General features: G+C 41.6%; 2 protein-coding genes across 20 annotated transcripts in view; one reads left to right on the forward strand and one right to left on the reverse strand.

The window, feature by feature from the left end:
* The window catches only part of gpsm1b (G protein signaling modulator 1b), a 233111-nt gene that overhangs the window by 198468 nt on the left and 16788 nt on the right, over window positions 1-17855 (forward strand). For 11 of the 15 annotated variants that reach the window (XM_048559204.2, XM_048559205.2, XM_048559206.2 and 8 more), the window contains 2 exons: window positions 3463-3533; window positions 5155-5343. In XM_048559204.2, the coding sequence (XP_048415161.1) occupies window positions 3463-3533; window positions 5155-5343 (260 nt within the window). Of the gene's footprint in view, window positions 1-2150; window positions 2236-3462; window positions 3534-5154; window positions 5344-17855 lie in introns of those variants that run through there. The other 4 variants (XM_059638281.1, XM_059638284.1, XM_059638282.1 and 1 more) reach the window with 3 other exon arrangements.
* The window catches only part of LOC125465559 (uncharacterized), a 120816-nt gene that overhangs the window by 49915 nt on the left and 53046 nt on the right, over window positions 1-17855 (reverse strand). Inside the window, exon 9 of one of the 5 annotated variants that reach the window (XM_048559220.2) lies at window positions 690-743. The exons of the other annotated variants lie outside the window; for them this stretch is intronic. The gene's annotated coding sequence lies outside the window, so the exon portion shown is untranslated. Of the gene's footprint in view, window positions 1-689; window positions 744-17855 lie in introns of those variants that run through there. 5 annotated transcript variants of the gene reach the window in all.

A 17855-nucleotide genomic window follows, 5' to 3' on the forward strand; every position in this document is an offset into this window, starting at 1 on the left:
CAGTCAGGAGCAGAGCAGTCAACATTTGTTGGCAAAATCCTCCCCTTTTATTTAAATGTCTGACTTTCCGAGCCATAAAAGCCAAGATGGTCTGATTACCAGAGAGGAGGGGGAATTTTCTCAGAGCTGTCATCACTCCACCTGAAGCAGATGGATCAGAGTCCTGACCTTGCCACTGTTGAACTAGGAGCTCTTGGAAGCATTTCTTCCACGTGGTGGGATTTGGGACAATTTTGACCTTTTTCTGGTGGAGCAAGTCAGTCATTTTAAGAATTTACCAACAAACGTTGACACCTCTTTAGAAAATGCAGAAAATGCCAGTTTGTGGACAGCAAACAACAATGAGATGACCAGATCTGTGGTTGTAAAAAGGTTAGTTGAGGGACAGCTATTAGCCTGGACACTGAGGAGAAACCATTTCTGAAGAAGGGTCTCGACCCAAAACATGAGCGTTCCTCTTCCTCTGATGCTGCCTGGCTCGCTGTGTTCATCCAGCTGTACACCTTGTTATCTCAGATTCTCCAGTATTGGCAGTTCCTACTATCTCTTTAACTGAGAAGAAACCCCCTGCTTTACTTCCAAATAATGCAGAAGGAGCTTTTCAGACCACATTTGAGGGCTGATTAGGCCTCATTAGTGTAATGCCCGATCAGAAAGATGGCACCTTCAGCTGTGCAGCACTATCTTGGACATCAGTCTAGATTATGTACCCAAGTTACTGTTTGCCGTTTTGAGCCAAGATCCTAGAATTGAAGACAAAAATGGTACCTGCTGAGTTACAATTTGTATTGCTTCCCTCTGTCCCTCTCCTCTCTAAGATCACCAGAAATTAACCTTAGTTCTAGTAGTTAGTTTCCATAGTTTGACAAGCAATGGCATTTAGATGATTTATAATGCTTTAACAATATATTATGACAACATACTTGGAATGTGGCATATGTGGTTAAGTGGTGCACTAAAAGCTTTCCTCTTACTGTGGGTGTTGAATCATTTTGGTCTTTATGGCTGAGCAAGTCAGACATTCAAAAAATAGTGAATTTGTCAAAAAATTGTTGACTGCTATACTCCAAACTGCTACTGGCAAAGAAACTTTGTGCCAATGCACAGTTTAATATAAAGTAACAACTGAATCCAAAAACAACGCAGGCCGGTAAATCCGTCCAAGCTAAATTCGTTCACCTGAAGCATATATTCTGTGAATGGCTTTGCTGAACTTGCTACTGAGAGCTCAACCCCATCTTCGAGTGTTATCCCTTTACTAGCATGGAGAATGAATCCAAATCTGCCACCATTTCACTCAGTAGTCAGAATCTGTTACCAGCCTGGGCCATGTCTTGTGCTAGCCCAAATCTTGCAGAAAATTGCATCCCATATAAGAGTTGCCTCATAACTTTGTCTATTGATCACAATTTATACTGAATCAAGTAGAACTGTCTGCCATTGTTTTCAGCTGTGACACAGTTAGTAGAACTCTTGCCTCTGAGTCAGAACGCTATGGGTTCAAGTCTGACTCCAACGACAGCAGCGTACAAACACTGACACTCCAGCATAGTACAGTGGGTGTACTACACTGTTGAAAGTGCCTTTTTTTTTAAAAAGCCAAGCCCTGACTGCCTTTTCGGGCAGACACTAAAGATGCCTTGCAACTGTTTTGAACAAGAGCGCAGAGGTGCTGACCCTATATGTGGCCCTTAACTAGCTAACAGTTTTGTCATTATCACAAAGCTATTTGAGGCCCTTGCTTTTCACAAAATTGATAGTCATGTTCTTGCATTGTAGGTGATTATACCTCAAAAGAAGTCAGTACAGTGTTTTGGGCGAGTCTGAAATCTTGAAGAGTAACTGTAGAAATGTAAGGTTTGATTTCTTGCTGGCATTGTCACCTGAGTGATGCTGCAACCAAAATAGCATCATTTCTGTTTTTCTTAGATTCATGCATGGGATGTTGATGTTACGGGCCAGGCCAACTTTTATTACCCTTCCCTAATTGCCCGTAGCACATGAGGCCACCCAAGAGAAAGCTGTCTGTCATTTCTATTGAAGATTCAAAATTGGATTCTCTCTCAGAAGTGCGGAGATGCATTGAATGAAACACAGGAAAGCTGGCATGCACGGATATTGCTAAATGATACTTGGAAGTGGAACTGTGCTCACTGCAAATGGATGGTGTGCTGCGATCTGACTTCTTGGACAGTTTGGATATTGCAGAAAACCTTGAAACATTTCTAGAATTCAGTGAGTGGCGAGCCATGTTAGGCAAGAATCACCCAGTTAATTACCTTAAATATGATGGATGCAGATGATGAAAACAAGTATGGATCTTGACTTTCTATGCATTATGCAGTAATGTTAATTTTATATTTTTTAATCAGCTGTTCAGAGATATTATTATACACCTCTGGAGCAGATGGCACGTGTATGCAGGCTTCCTGGCTCAGAGATAGAGGGACTACTGTCGTGCCATAAGCCCCAGCCCTCACTTTACTTCTGTTGTTAATGTCGAGAAATGCTCTTACATGTGGTATCACCTGTTATATTTCATCTATTAACCACCACCATTAAATCACCCATGTTTCCAATTGTTCAAATTACCCACTGATGGCCAGAGCCCTCTTTTTAAATATTTTCTAATCAACCTGTTCAGAAATATTATGACACACCTGGGAAATAAGTGGGACTTGTACTTGGGCCTCCTAGCTCAAAGGTAGGGATATTGCCACTGCGCTACAAGATCCAAGTCCTTGTCTTATCGAGCTTTTATTGTGTTTTGTCAGCTGCCTGGCAGCTTCATTGATTCATTTAAATTCACTGCTTCCTGTTATGATAGTGCTGATAAAGCCTGAGTACCTTGGGTACAATGCTGTCACAGTTCTCCTTCCTATTGCTAGTGTAGGGGCACTTTAGTTGGTGGTAAATGTTGAACCATTATAAGTCTCAACAAAACAGGTACTTAAAATTGGGTGAAAGGATCATGTTTATTACAGCTTGGTGACTATGTTATAGGTTACATTTGTGTTGATGGTAAGCAACATTCCCTGTCAATTTTTTTTAGCCTCTGTGTGGACCTCAGAGGTAGCAGATTCTAGAAACAGAAGCCATTTTTTGTCACGGTATTGAATTCTCTTTCAGAAATGGGGAGTTGGGTTGAATGTAGAAGCTTGGTGTGTGTGCACGTAATGAAATGATACTTGGAGGAGGAACTGAAGGTGTGCAGAGGTTCCCAGTAACTTAGAGGGAGCTTTGATGTAACATGAGCAGAAGACATCATGGTCTCCACCCGCCCACTACCTGAACAATCCCCTGTGCTCCACCTACTGGCTTTGTTATGTATCAGGCCGAATATGGCTTCAATTTACTGACAATTAACCCTTTCATATCCATTATCTTACACAGTACTTTCCTTGATAGAATGTTGTTTTGAACAAATCTAATGTTTTCTTTTTTGTTTCTGTCCTGCTTTAGGTGCACGCCCAAGAATAGTGTCTCAACACAGCACAGAGAACATGAATGTGGCCAGGTTTTCTCCTGAGAAGGTACGGCTACTCAGAGCAGTGGGGAATCAAAAAGAGTAAACACACTCTGGGAATTTTTTTTATAGATGGGATCGTGAGAAGGTCAGAGGTTGAGGGTGACCTTTATAGACATTTATAAAGTCATGGAGGCCATAGTTAGGGTGAATAGCCAAGGTCTTTGCCCCAAGGTAGGGTTGTCCAAAACTAGAGGGCATCAGTTAAAGGTGAGAGTGGAAAGATATAAAAGGAACCTGAGGGGCAACTTTTTCATGCAGAGTGGTGCGTGTATGGAAGGAGCCGCCAGAGGAAGGGGTGGAGGTGGATGAGTACATGAATAGGAAGGGTTTAGAGGGATAAGGGTGAAATGCTAGCAAATGGGACTAGGTTAATTTAGGTTATCTGATTGGCATGGACGTGTTGGACCGAAGGGTCTGTTTCTGTGCTGTATAACTCCATTAAAAAAAGGGACATCAAGTAGGAAAAGAGAGAAATATCCAGGTGCAGAATGTAGTAGGCACGGAAGTTTTATGAATTTGGGAGTTGTTTTCATTCCATCAATAATAGAAAGATCCACTCAAAAATGACTCTTAACTTCACTTTCTGGGTTCCAGTTTTTAAGATGAGGCATAGTCTAATGCAAATATATGTGATAGGTTGAGGTAGGAATAAAGCTAGCAATAATTAAAACCTGGTGTGGTTGTATTCTTTTGAAATGAGAACAATTTTGCAGATGTGATAGAATACTTATGATAGTCACTGAACTTGTAATGAGGCCTGGACTATCTAGAGATCTGTTCAAATGCCACCACAGCAGATGGGAATTTGAATTCAGCTTACTGAGTAAAACTGGATTTAAAAACTAGTATTAATCATGATGGCCGTAAACCAGAATGTGTAGAAACAGGTACATTACCCATGATTGTTGCAAAAACCCATCTGGCTCAATAAAGTTATTCAGGTCAGAAAATCTGCCATTCCTGACTTGTCTGGCCTCATGAGACTCCAGATCCACATGTGATCGACTCTGAGCTGACCTCTGAAATGGCGTAAGAAGCTAACTTGGTTGTATTTAACCCGGGTGATTCATTCTCACCTTCTCCTGGCCTTTTCACATCCTATCAATTTCAGGGGAAAAAAATTAAAACTCTCTTCAATCAGGCTAGACTATTTTGATGGATGCCCAGAGTTACCGTGGCAGATTTCTACACAAGAAATATTACTTCATTTTGGTTTTTGCAGAGCTTCTAAGACTACAGAGTTCTGTGGCTGCTAAGTTACATCTGGAGGAAATTACTTAGAGCTGAATTGGTGTCCGTTTTCAGATTAGGTGATACCTTTAAAGTTCTGCACAAGTATCAAAAAGAAAATTTGTGTGAACAGACATTCATTTTCATATAAAAAAGTTTTTAATTGCAACAACTCTGAATTTTGATAGAATTTTCAATTAATTGGAAGTTCCATGACACCATATGGTGGACTAGCAAGAAGGTAGTAATCCAGGCAGTTGCAGGAGCTGGTGTTCTTTGATGGTTCAGCTTTTGCACTGAAGCAATTAATTCCTTGATTTTTATACAATGTTGAAGCGAAGACAAATGTTTATGGAGGTCTATTGATTCCATTGATCTAATTTACAATTTCCAAGGACCAAAATGGAGACGTAGTTAGTGAACATCATTCCACTGACATCAAGAATGCAACAAAAATGCCCTGGGCCGCATACCAAAGGACCAAAAAGTATCAGGAGAGCCAGGCAAGCTCTGAAGGCAAGCAAGGCAGCAATGCGTCTTCAGCGTTGGACACCAGTGATGTTCGAGTTCAAGTGGCTCCAATGGTAGGCAACCAGAACTTTGCATTTATTGCTTTGAGAGAGATCAAAGTTATAAACTTGAGTTGACTGTGCCAAATAAGATCTAGGGAACGAGCATTTCTAACAAGAGAGACTGTAACCATGTCCTCTTGACATTCTATTGCCTCACCATCACTGAATGTCCCAGTCAAAATGCTGGTGGTTAGCATTGAGCAGAAACTTAATTGGACTAGCCATATAAATACTATTGGTTGAAGAGTAGGTCAGAGGCTGGGATTTCTGCATCCAGTAACTCACCACCTGACTCCATAAGCCGGGTCACCATCTAACTGGTACAAGTCAGGAATGTAAAAGAATATTCATCATTTACCTGGATGGGGTGAGGTACATCACCATCCAGGGTAAAGCTGCTCCATCCACCAACTTGCCTGCACCTTGGCTTCATCTACAAAATGCAACTCATCAAAGATTCAGGGATAGCATTTCCAAGCCCACAACCTCTACTGCCTGAGAGAACAGGGGTGCATGAGAACAGACCACCTATTAGTTCCCCTCCAACCTGCTTTCCATCCTAACTTGGAAATAGGAGCTTGCCATTTCTTCTTCATGGTTGGGTCAAAGTCCAGGAATTCCTTCTGGTATTGTTGACTGATCTTCCTCACATGGCCTATAATAGTTTGAGAAGGTGGCGCAACACCACCTTCTCAAAGGCAGTAGGTGATGACCAGTAACTTAAAAGTAATGGTATGCTGGTTAATCCACACTTATCATTCATCCTCAATTGTCCTGAGTATGTAATGGTAAACATTGTCTTAGTGCTCATCTTCACAATAAAATGTCTTGCTAGAGAGCGCTGAGTAAACTCACGTGTTTTCTGCATTGTACTTGGGATGCGTGGGTCTTATTCTCATTGCTTCTTGCCCAGATTGGTACATCTCTCCTTGAATCGCTGAGTCATGGTGATAATGATAATGCATCCATGGTGGTGCTGAGCATGTTATGCCAGAATTCTGACTCTACAACAATGAGGATTGGGGTACAGGAGGTGATACGTGTCCCTTTTGGCATGATGCTCATTGGAAGGGGAGCTTGGAACTGATGATGCTTCTATGAGTTTTTCTACTCTGATCTTCCTGAATGATAGACATTGCAAATGAAGGAGTTACTGTCAAAGCAAGTTTGGTGAAACTCATTCTATTGAGCAGACTGACACAAGTCATGGATATTCAGTGCAGTGGGGAAGCTTTTCTTGAGTGTAGTACCTTCATACATCCAGGCTGTCCCTCCATCACACTCTTGTGAACTTGGTGTTAAGGCTTTGAGTGGCCAGGAGAAGATCTGTTGGTCATAGTATTTATGGGTTTGGACTCCTTGGAGAGGGCGTGGTAGAGGGCTACACATTGCTTTTGTGCTGTTTAGCATTTGAGCTTTTACGGCAGTTCAACTATTTTGTACCTCAAGTAATCAGATTTACTGAATCAATTTTCAGATTTGTCCTGAAGACAGTTGAGTTCACAATCTTTGCGCTGGTAATCCAGAGCTATAATTAGCATGTTGGTTGCGCAGGGGGTGGGTATTCAGTGAGGGAGGAAGGGAAGGGATCGTGGGATGTGAATTTTGGTCAACAACTCAAATCTAGAGGAAGTGAACCAGTGAAGGGATTAATTACAAAGTCAGGAAGGTCAGTTTACCCTCTTTTAGATTACATTTTTGGCCAAGATTGTATTTTGTCCCGCCTGTTGATGGCCAATCCTTTGTCCATAGATTCCTAGTTTAATTCCCTTGGCATTTTTGAAGGCCAGAATTACATTTTCTTTTCAATGTTTCTCTGGCATCATTCCTATTGGAATTGATTCTTTTAATATATCCTTGTTTAAAATAACACCTGCAGAGGGCAGTTTTCAGTTTTGTCCATCCTCTGAAAGGAGTACACTGAAGAAAAGGAGCAAGATATTGAGTCATCATCTTTGATATACTTTGCTAGGATATCTTCTCAAGAGATGTTAGTGATGTCCTACTTAAGAATTAATAATCTGAACTGCAGAAGTTTTATTTATATATTAATGCCATTTTGTCATTTAGTAGTAAATTTTATTGAGCAGTATCATTACTGAAGGTGGTGGGTGGGCGTATTGGTAACGTTATTGAATAAATAATGCAGAGGGCCAAGATTAATGCTCTGAGGAGTAAAAACAACGTGCTGGAGGAACTCAACAGGTTTGGCTGCATGTTGCGGAAAGAGAACTATTTAATATTTTGGATCCAGTGTGACTCTTCCTACAGAACAGTTCCTTAGTACTTCAGTTCCAAAGAAGAGTCATGTTAGACTCACTATGAACAAGAGTCATACTGAGCTCAACTTGATTCCTCTGTCCACAGGTGCTGTCAGATAAATTGAGTTTCTTTAAGACTTGGCTGCAATTTCAGATCCCCATTATCCACTGTATTTTAGTTTTTGGTTTGATGCTCTGGGTACATGAGTTCAGATCCCATCACAGCTGATTTTGGAATTTAATTTTAAATGAATCTAGAATTTAAAGCTCATCTCAGTGATAGTTACCATGACACTGATCATCAATTGATGTAAAAGCCCATCTGATGTTTACTTTAGCTGCTGTGGCGTACATGTGATCCCAGTTACAAAACAATGTAGTCAAATCTTTACTGCCGTTGAAAATGGCTGAAAACGCCACACAGTTCAAGCGCAGTTAGTTCAGGCAACATCCCATGAAAGAATGAAAATTAAGAAAAGACATGCTCATTCACAGTCAAGGAATTGAGAAAAATCAAAGAACTGTGAATGCTGGAAATTAGAAACAAAATCAGAAATTGCTGGAAAAACTCAGCAGGTCTGGCAGCATCTGTGGAGAGGAAGCAGAGTTAAAACTTTGGGTGCAGTAATCCTTCTTCATTTGAGTTTTTCCAGCAATCTCTGAAGTTGTTTCAAGAAATTTAGAACTGTGCCATGATCACTGTTGGCGTTGTATGCAGTGAGAGTTGTGATTTTGAGCCCTTGAGAAGGATGAGAGGAGCTCTCATTAAAGTATATGTGATGCTAAAAGAGATTGACAAAGTAGCCATAGAGCAAGTGTTTCCCCCTGTGGGGCAATCTGGAATGAAAGTTCATAGTTTTAGGTGGAAGGTTTAAAACAGATGAGGAGGAATTATTTTTCCAAAAAGGTCATGAATCTGTTGAATTTAATACTCCAGAGTGTGGGGGCACTGCATAAATGTAATGATGAGATTGATCGATTTTTACTTAGTAATGGATCGATAACACAAATGGGTGGAGGGACATGTAGTGTTGAGGAAGCGGAAAGGTTGCAGAAGGACTTGGAAAGGCTAAGAGATTGAGCAAAGAAGTGGCAGTTGGAATACAATTTGTGAAAGTGTGAGGTTATGCGCTTTGGTAGGAAGAATAGAGTTGTAGATTATTTTCTACATAGGGAAAGGCTTTGGAAATCTGAAGCACAAAGGGACTTAGACATCCTAGTTCAGGATTCTGTTATGGTTAACATGCAGGTTCAGTTGACAGTTAGGAAGGTAAATGCAATGACAGCATTCATTTTGAGAAGACTGGTCTACAGAAACAGATGTGCTGCTGAGGCATTTGGAACATTGTGAGCAGTTTTGAGCCTCATATCTGAGGAAGGATGTGTTGACATTTGAAGGGGTTCCAGTGAAGGCTTATGAGAATGATCCCTGAAAAAGAAGGGCTTGTCATATAAGGAGCAATTGAGGCCTTGGGGTCTATACTTGGATTCTGGAAGAATGAGGGAGCATCTCATTGAAGCTTACAAATCCAGTTGAAAGAATACTGAAAGAGTCTTGGATAGAGTGGATGTGAAGAAACTGTTTCCACTAACAGGAGAAACTAGGACCTGAGGGGACAGCCTCAGAGTGAAGGTACAACCCTTTAGGATTAAGATGAGGAATTTTTTCAGTCAGAGGATGGTAAATCTGTGGAACTTAATGACACAGAAGGTTACAGAGGCCATGTCACTGAATGTCTTTAAGACAGAGATAGATTCTTTGTTAGTAAGAGTGTCAAAGCTTATAGCGAAAAGACAGGAGAATGGGGTTGAACAACATATCAACCATGATGGAATCGTAGAGCAGAATCAGTGGGCCGAGTGCTCTAATTCTGCTCCTATATCTTATGGTCTTCTGGAAGAGTTATGGGGTGGCAGCAGGAAGATGGAGCTGAAGCTGAGATCAGCCAAGATCGTATTAAATGGTGGAGCAGGCTCAAGAGGCAACATTTTTTTTTAACAGAATCCCTACAGTGTGGAAACAGGCATTTCGGCCCAACAGGTCCACACCAACCCTCAGCGCATCCCACCCAGCCCCATCCCCCTATAACCCTGAACACTACAGGCAATTTAGCATGGCCAATCTGCCTAACCTGCACATCTTTGGACTATGGGAGGAAACCAGAGCACCTGGAGGAAACCCACGCGGTCTTGGGGAGAATGTGCAAACTTATGCTTATGTTCTTTAACTAGTCAAAACCATTCTTGTCATGTTGCATCTGCTGTGTAGGAGGAGTAAAGGGTGCAAGAATGAAGAAGTCAGCTGAAGAAACATAGAGAAAACAAGTTAAAACAAAAAGATCTTTAGCCCTCTCTGATGAAGGATCTAGGCCTGAAATGTCAGCTTTTGTGCTCCTGAGATGCTGCTTGGCCTGCTGTGTTCATCCAGCTTCACACTTTGTTATCCAATATCTTTACCTATCCTGTCTGACAAATTACAGAAAAGCTAATGCAACTTTTCACATTCTGACATTTACAGATAGGAAGAAAAATAACCATTTGTATGTTTTAAAAGTTCAGTTCCAAAAATGTAAAGTGTATCATCTGTGATCCCTGAAAGGTGAGTGTGTAATCAGTATGTAGAGAAAAGCAAGGGGGAGTTGGCCCTTTTGTGTACAGCCAAGAGTTGCCTTGGCCAAGACTGAGACAGTGGGTCAGGTGCCTATCATCTCAGAAGAGTTTGTGCCCTGCATGTAGGGAATTATGATAAAACTCACTTTCAGATCTTCACAATTTGCATGGAAACATTGTCATTGAGGTTTGTTCACCATTTGACTATCAAACAGAAGCCAATATGAGAAAATACAATAGGCACCAGTCTACAAAGCAGTATAAAAGAACTGCAACTTAGTGGCTTACGCACACAACCATTAAGTTGTCAGTTCGCAGTTTGAGCGGTTATGGATATCCTTTGCCAGACTCTGTTTTTACCATTCGGCTCCAGCTCTCCATTAGATTCTGTTTTGTGCTGTTTCTCATTGATTAATTTAAATTATTTTCCAGTCCATGATAGAATCCAGGCTACTCTTAAGTTCCTAAAACTGTCCTCCACTACAAATGTATGAATTGAAGGAAACTCTCTTCCCCCCAATCCTTACCCATCTTTCCTCCCCTTCCTCTGCATCACCATCTTCTCATTCTTCCCCTCACCCAGCCCCTTCCTCACCTACTTCTGCCTCACCCTCCACCCTTCCCTTCCTTTGCTCACCCAACAGACCCTAATTTCACCCATTCCCCATCTCTTGTCCATTCCCTGCCTTTTGTTCGTCCCGCTCCTCTTGTTGAATCCCTCCTATTGCCCACTCTCAACTCCCCTGGTCTTACCACCTCCATTTGCTCCCTCCTCTGTTCATCCTCTGCTTCTTCCCCCACCTTTGACCCTTCAGGACCTCATCTGCCTCTGTTTCCACCAACCACCACCAGCTCTGTGTCTCTGCTGACTCTCTTCACCTCTGCCATTATTCTACCTCCCACCTCATCTGCTTCCGGCTGCCCCCACCACTCTCTCTCTCCTCTCCCTCCTCCTCTGCCTCTATCTCCCCCTTCCACCCCTCCCCCATCTCTGTATTGTCGTCCTCTGTCTCCTCCCCAGCCCTGCCTCTCTACCTATGCTCTCACATGTCCACCACCTCTGCCCTGCCTGTGTCCTCTTGCCCCACCTTTCTTTCACCTGTTTGAATCTTCCTCTTCTGCAGTCTGTTTAAAGGGATTTGAATAATTTAAATGATTATAATGATGTTTCCTTAAACTTATGTTCTTTCATCTCCACATCAATCTGCAATAAATTGAGTTTCCAGAGTAGATAGAGCTTGGATTTTAATACTTCATGCCATTTTATAAAGACACATGACGGACAAAATCATTTGTGTAAATAGCAGGCCATCATGCATTTAGAAGTATGCCTTCTGAACTGGATAATAGCTTTCTGATAGCAGGAAGGAAGAATAAATTGAAGAATAATCATTTGATTTCTAAAACCACAAAGCAACAAATCTAAAATAGACTCATGTTAATCGTAGATATTGAATTCACTGCCTGAATGGATGGTGGAAGCAGATTTAGTGGTCACGTCAGAGAAAATTATATATTTGAAAAGAAAATATTTGCAGCAATGTGAAGAATTGGCATGGAGAGTGGGACTAAATGGATAGCTCTTTCCAAGGGGACAATGTTGGCACTGTATGATCGGCTCGATTTTGTGACCATCAACGTATTGAGCTAAATTGAATATATGGAATGAATAATGCATTTTGTTTAGCACAATTACAATTCATTCAGAGACCATAACGCTACATTAGATAACTTGCACTGTCGAATGGGAGAGGCATTAATCAGCGATTTCTTCTCATAAAATGGTTGTGCAGAATACTGTACAACTGTATCATTCAGTTGTGTACCCCCTAGTCTGTCATCTTCTGAGATGTCTCTTTCTTCATCATGTTTCTCATGTGACCATCGACTCCTGGGAGTTGAAATATATCTGCCAAGTTATTCAGCAAATATTCTAACACCTCGCCAAAGCAAATTATCTAGCTGAAGGCTCAGTACAGTCAGAAATATTAGCTGGCACTAGGCAACTGCTGTTGGTCACATGAAGTAACAAATATTTATGCTGTGTATCCTGTGGATCAGGGTGCAGTTTTGAAGAGATATTGTATAAGTGTTAGTTCAGTCAAATCCTGAGTCTTTGAGGTAGTTACTGACACTTTTCTCGACATGATACGATAATGAGAAAATTGCAATGACACTTTGAGAGAATTATGTTGTTTTAAAAGCTTTTTTAATCTCAGTGTAGACCTAGATTTTTTTTCACTTCCAGATGTTTATTTTAAACAGACAAACAAGTCAAAAATCAGATTTGATGCTTTCAGCAGCAGTTGCTATTTAGTTTATCAAACTGAATTCTATTTGGTGAGTTTTGAATCTATCCTCATTTACAAAATGTCTATTAATTCAACCATGAATGCTGTTCAGCAGGATGAACTATATATTCTGGACACTTCTGGAAGATTGTGCAAAATGAGAGTGTGGCACATTGAAAATCATCACCAGAAGCTGTAAGAATGTTTGACATTCAAAATGGAAATGTATTTTTATTTCATTCATTCATGGGATGTTGGCTAGATCTAGACTGAGCTCTTCCTTCTGCTCCTGTTCATATTCGATGATTTTGTTGGGCATGTTTTGTGGTTTTCACCCAACAGCACAGCTTCTCAAGGTACTCCTTATTAAATCCAGTAGGGAATTCAGGAAGAATTAGAATGTATGCCACTCCACCACAAGGAGTAGCTGAAGCAAATAGGCTAGACAACTTCAAGGGAAAAATGCTCATCTGGAGGAGAGCAGTGGGTTAGGCCCTTTGGGGATAGCATTCTCTGAGACTTCCACTTGTCACAGGTATTTGATACGTAGTTTAAGGAGGGGAAAAAATGAGCACTTGCTGGCACTTGGGCTTACACATGAAGACTGGCTACTTATCAATGGAACCATATCAAACAGAAACCCACCTGGAGGGGAAATAATGGGACCACTTTTTTATTTCTAAAAGTTGTCCGTGATGGGCAATACCATTTTCTTTCGGGAACTGTTCTTTCTCCACCCATTTACAGATATAACTTTGTTTCACTGAGTCAGTCTGACAGTGGAGGCATGTTAATAAGCATCAGTCAGATTACTGTATTGTAGTGACTTGCAGGCTGCAGAACGTAATCTAGACCAGTTAAGGTTTATTTCTGAAAGCATTTTCTTTGTATCCTCTTACTCAAGTCAAAGAACCTAATCCATACACGCTTGGAAGCGTCATCATTTTGGCCTCTTCCAGTATTGTTACATCAGCATTGCAGGGACTGTGTAGCTCAGTGAATTCAAGAGGTCGCTCTGACAAGTGAGTGATTTGCAGCTCTGCACGAGTCCCTCATGAGTACAGTGGGATAGAATTAGTCATGATTGTTTCCCTCAGATCCAATGTGGTGGGGAGCCATTTCACAATCTTGTCAGCTTCAGGACAGAATCCAAATTACCTGCAGTGTAAATGAGATAACAAGGTGTGGATCTGGATGAACACAGCAGGCCAAGCAGCATCTTAGGAGCAGGAAAGCTGACGTTTCGGGCCTAGGCCCTTCAGAAGAAATGGTTTTTCTGATCATTTCTGATGAAGAGTCTAGGCCCGAAGCATCAGCTTTCCTGCTGCTAAGATGCTGCTTGGCCTGCTGTGTTCATCTAGCTCCACACCTTGTCATCTCGGACTCTCCAGCATCTGCAGTGCAAATGAGATGCCACACTAAATGCTTAATCAATCTCATTAATACTGGAGATATTTAACAAAGGATGTAGAAGACTGTGGAGGGTCTCTTGTGGCACAGCAGTAGTGTCTCTACCTCTGAAATGAAAGGCCTGTGTTCAGGTCCCACCTGTTCAAGAGGTGTGTAGTAACATTACTGAACAGGTTGATTAGAAAATACACAAAAGACTGGGGGAAATGTCTTGCTACACCATTGAAGTCAGCATTGACATACTGTTGTACTTCTGGACTCTATTGTATATCTTTGATAGGTTTGATTTCCAGGACTAGGCCAGCACCAACTACGAAGCCAGTCAATTCACTTTATATTCTTTCATTGGACATGAGTGACGCCAGCAAGACCAGCATTTTGTTGCCCTTCCCTGATTACTATTCACCATCACCTTACACTGCTACAGTCCATTTTAATGTAGATACATCCACAGTATTGGGAGGAAAGGAGCCTCCAGGATTTTGACCCAGCAGTAGTGGAGAAATGGCAATACATTTCCAAGTCAGGGTAGTGACTCTTGGAGTGAAGTTGCAGGGGGAGGTGTTTCCAAGTATCTGCTGCCCTTGACCTTCTAGATAGTACTCACCCTTCGTTTGGAAAATGCTGTCTAAGGAGCCTTGGTGAATTGATACAGTGCATCATGTAGATGATACACACCGCTGCCATGTGGAGAAGGGAATGGATGTAGTGCTAATCGAGAGGGCTCCTTTGTCCTGGATGGTTCTAAGCTGCTTAAGTGTTTTTAGAGCTACACCTATCCAGACAAATGGGGAGTATTCCTTCACACTCCTGATTTGTTCCTCATACATGTTGATCAAACCTTGGGAATTAGGAGATGAATTAGTCACTGCAGAATTCCTAGCATTTGACCTGCTCCTGTGGCCATTAACACCACCCCTTAGATTAAGAGCAGCATGATGTATTTTCCCCCATTTTAGAACATAGAACAGTACAGGCCCTTTGGCCCTCGATGTCCACTGACCTGTGAAACCAAACTGAAGCCCATCTAACCTACACTGTTCCATTATTATACATATAGAATAAATTGCATTATAATCTGTTATTTATGCATGAATCTTAGAAATGCTGGTTTTGTTTTAAAACTGCACAGAATGGGTAAAATATTTATATGAGCAGCTCATCAGTTTAACACAAGCATGATTGTGATCTTGAATGTATTATTTCTGGGCAGATAATTACGGAAAGGATTTGGGAATGCGCAAATCCTACTACTTGGTATGATTCAATATAACACCGTTCATTCAAATGATAGAATGAAAAGTTTCATCTATTTGGTAAGAGTTGCATGGGTGGGGATAGGTGACAAATTTTAAGTAGGATTTGGTGACAAGATTTCATCCCAGGCTCAACCGTCTTTAACTGTTTCATCAATGCCCTTCATTCTGTCCATCATGTCAGAAGTGGGATGTTTACTAATGATTGCTCAATGTTCAGCAATATTTATGAGTCCTCGGATACTGAAACAGTTCATGCAGCAAAACCTGGACAATGTCCAGGCTTGGGCTGAAAAGTGGCAAGTAAAATTTGCATCGCACAAACGCCAGACAATGATCATCTCCGGTAAGTGACCATTTGCCCACGACCTGATTACATTCAATGGCATTGCCATCACAGACACCCAGCTAGACTCACCACATTAACACAATGGATACAAGACCAGGTCTGGGAGGGGAGGAGGCTGGTGGTGATGGTAACTTACCTTATGATTCCTCAAAGCCTGTCCACCTTCTATAGGATGCAAGTCAGGAGTGTGATAGCATACTCCCCACGTGCCTGGATGGGTGTAGCACCAACAACATTCAAGAAGCTTGACACCATCCTGGACAAAGTAGTTTGCTTGACTGACACCACATCCACTCCCTCCACCACTGCTGCTTAATAGCAGCAGTGTGTACTAATTGCAAGTTGCACAGTAAAACTTCACCAGACGTCCTGAGGCAGTACCTTGCAAACACATGGCCACTTCCATCGTGAAAGATATGGGCAGCAGATACATGGGAACACTACCAGCAAGATCCCATCCAAGATGCTCACCATCCTGACCTGGAAACATCACTTTTCCTTCAGTGTCACTGGATCAAAAATCTGGAATTCTCTCCCTAAGGGCATTGTGGGTCTATTTGCAGCACATGGACAGCCGCGGCTCAAGAAGGCAGCCCATGGCCACTTTCGCCAGGGCAACTAGGGATGGTAATAAAGACTGGTCCAGCCAGTGACGCCCACGCCCAATGAGTGAATTTTAAAAAAAGTGCAGCATAGGTTGAAGATTATTGTCATACGAATGAATGAGTTGGAACAGTAGTTAGAATATGGATTTCTTTATCACAGTCACCCACTGAGATGACAATGCTTAAAATCATTGAGAGGGAATTGGTTAAGTACGTGGAGAAAGCAGAATAGAAAAAGATTTGAGCAATCAGCAGGGGGATACTGTAAGAATAGACAGTTTAAGAGCTGGCATAGGTACAAATTGAAATGTGCAACATGGAAACAGAACCTTCGGTCCAACTATTCCATGCTGACCAGATATCCTTAATACATCTAATCCCATTAGCCAGCATTTGGCCCATGTCCCTCTAAACCCATCTTATTTATATACTCATTCAGACGTCTTTTAAAATGTTGTAATTGTACCAGCCCCCACCACTTCCTCTGGCAGGTCATTCCATACACGCACCATCCTCTGCATGAAAATCGTGCCCCTTAGATCCCTTTTATATCTTACCCTCTCACCTTAAACCTATGTCCTGTAGTATTGGACTCCCCTACCCAAGGGAAAAGACCTTGTCTCTGCCCCTAATGATTTTATAAACTTCTTTAAGGTCACCCCTCAGCCTCTTTATAAAGAGGACTCTAAAAAGAGAGCACAACTCTCAATGGTATGGAGTCATATGGTGACAGTGGCATGTTTTATTTCTTCCCAGTGTGTCCCTGTAAAGTATTGTGCCTGCAAGGGTGGTGGAAGCGCACACAAAGGAAGTAGTTTCTTGAATAAGTTGAAAGAGCCAGTATAGGCCTGTGGGGCCAAATGGCCATCTTCTATGCCTCACGATTATAATGTCTCTCAGTTCTGGCCAATAGCCAACTTCAGTTCCAGACCGAAAGTTGATTCAAAAGCTGCAGGAAGTGACTAGCTTACTAGAAGAGAAAACCAAACACAAGAAGCAAGAGTATGGTTTGTGGCACGGTGGTAGTGCCCTTATCTTTGGGCTAGGAAGTCCAGGTTAAAGTCCACCTGCCCTGGACATGTCAGAACAGGTTGATTTAGAATAACTGTAAGATATAAAAGGGACCTAAGGGGTAACTTTTTCATGCAGAGGGTGGTGCATGCATGGAATGAGCTGTCAGAGGAAGTGGTGGAGGCTGGGTACAGTTACAACATTTAAAAAGGCATCTGGATCAGTATATGAATAAGATGGGTTTGAATACGGGCCAAATGTTGGCAAATGGAATTAGATGTATTTCCGATATCTGGTCAGCATGGACTAGTTGGACCAAAGGTTCGTTTTCATGCTGCACATCTCTATTTGTAACTGTGTAACTGATCACTGTCCTGGGAACCAGTGAAGAATGGTTGTCTCTGATCAGGTAACATATTTGAATGACGTAGAGACTCCATTCCTGCAGTCAACTGAAACAAGCGCATTACAAACATCACTGGGATACTTGCACATGCTGGATTGTAAACTACAGCTGTTTTTCTTTTCCAGTGACATAATCTCTCAAATGTGTACAGAATGCAAAGCAATTTCTGCAATATTGAATGATTGTATCACCATTTTGCTAAGTTTATTTTGAATCTCACCATAAAATGCAAACATAGAATTACAGATCACTGCATTATTTAATGTAGTGTTTGCCTTTCATGAACTCCTGTTTCGGTAATGAAATACTTGCCGAACAAAGTACA

Source organism: Stegostoma tigrinum, chromosome 29 (genome assembly GCF_030684315.1).
Source record: "Stegostoma tigrinum isolate sSteTig4 chromosome 29, sSteTig4.hap1, whole genome shotgun sequence".
In the NCBI taxonomy this organism is placed as follows: Eukaryota; Metazoa; Chordata; class Chondrichthyes; order Orectolobiformes; family Stegostomatidae; genus Stegostoma; species Stegostoma tigrinum.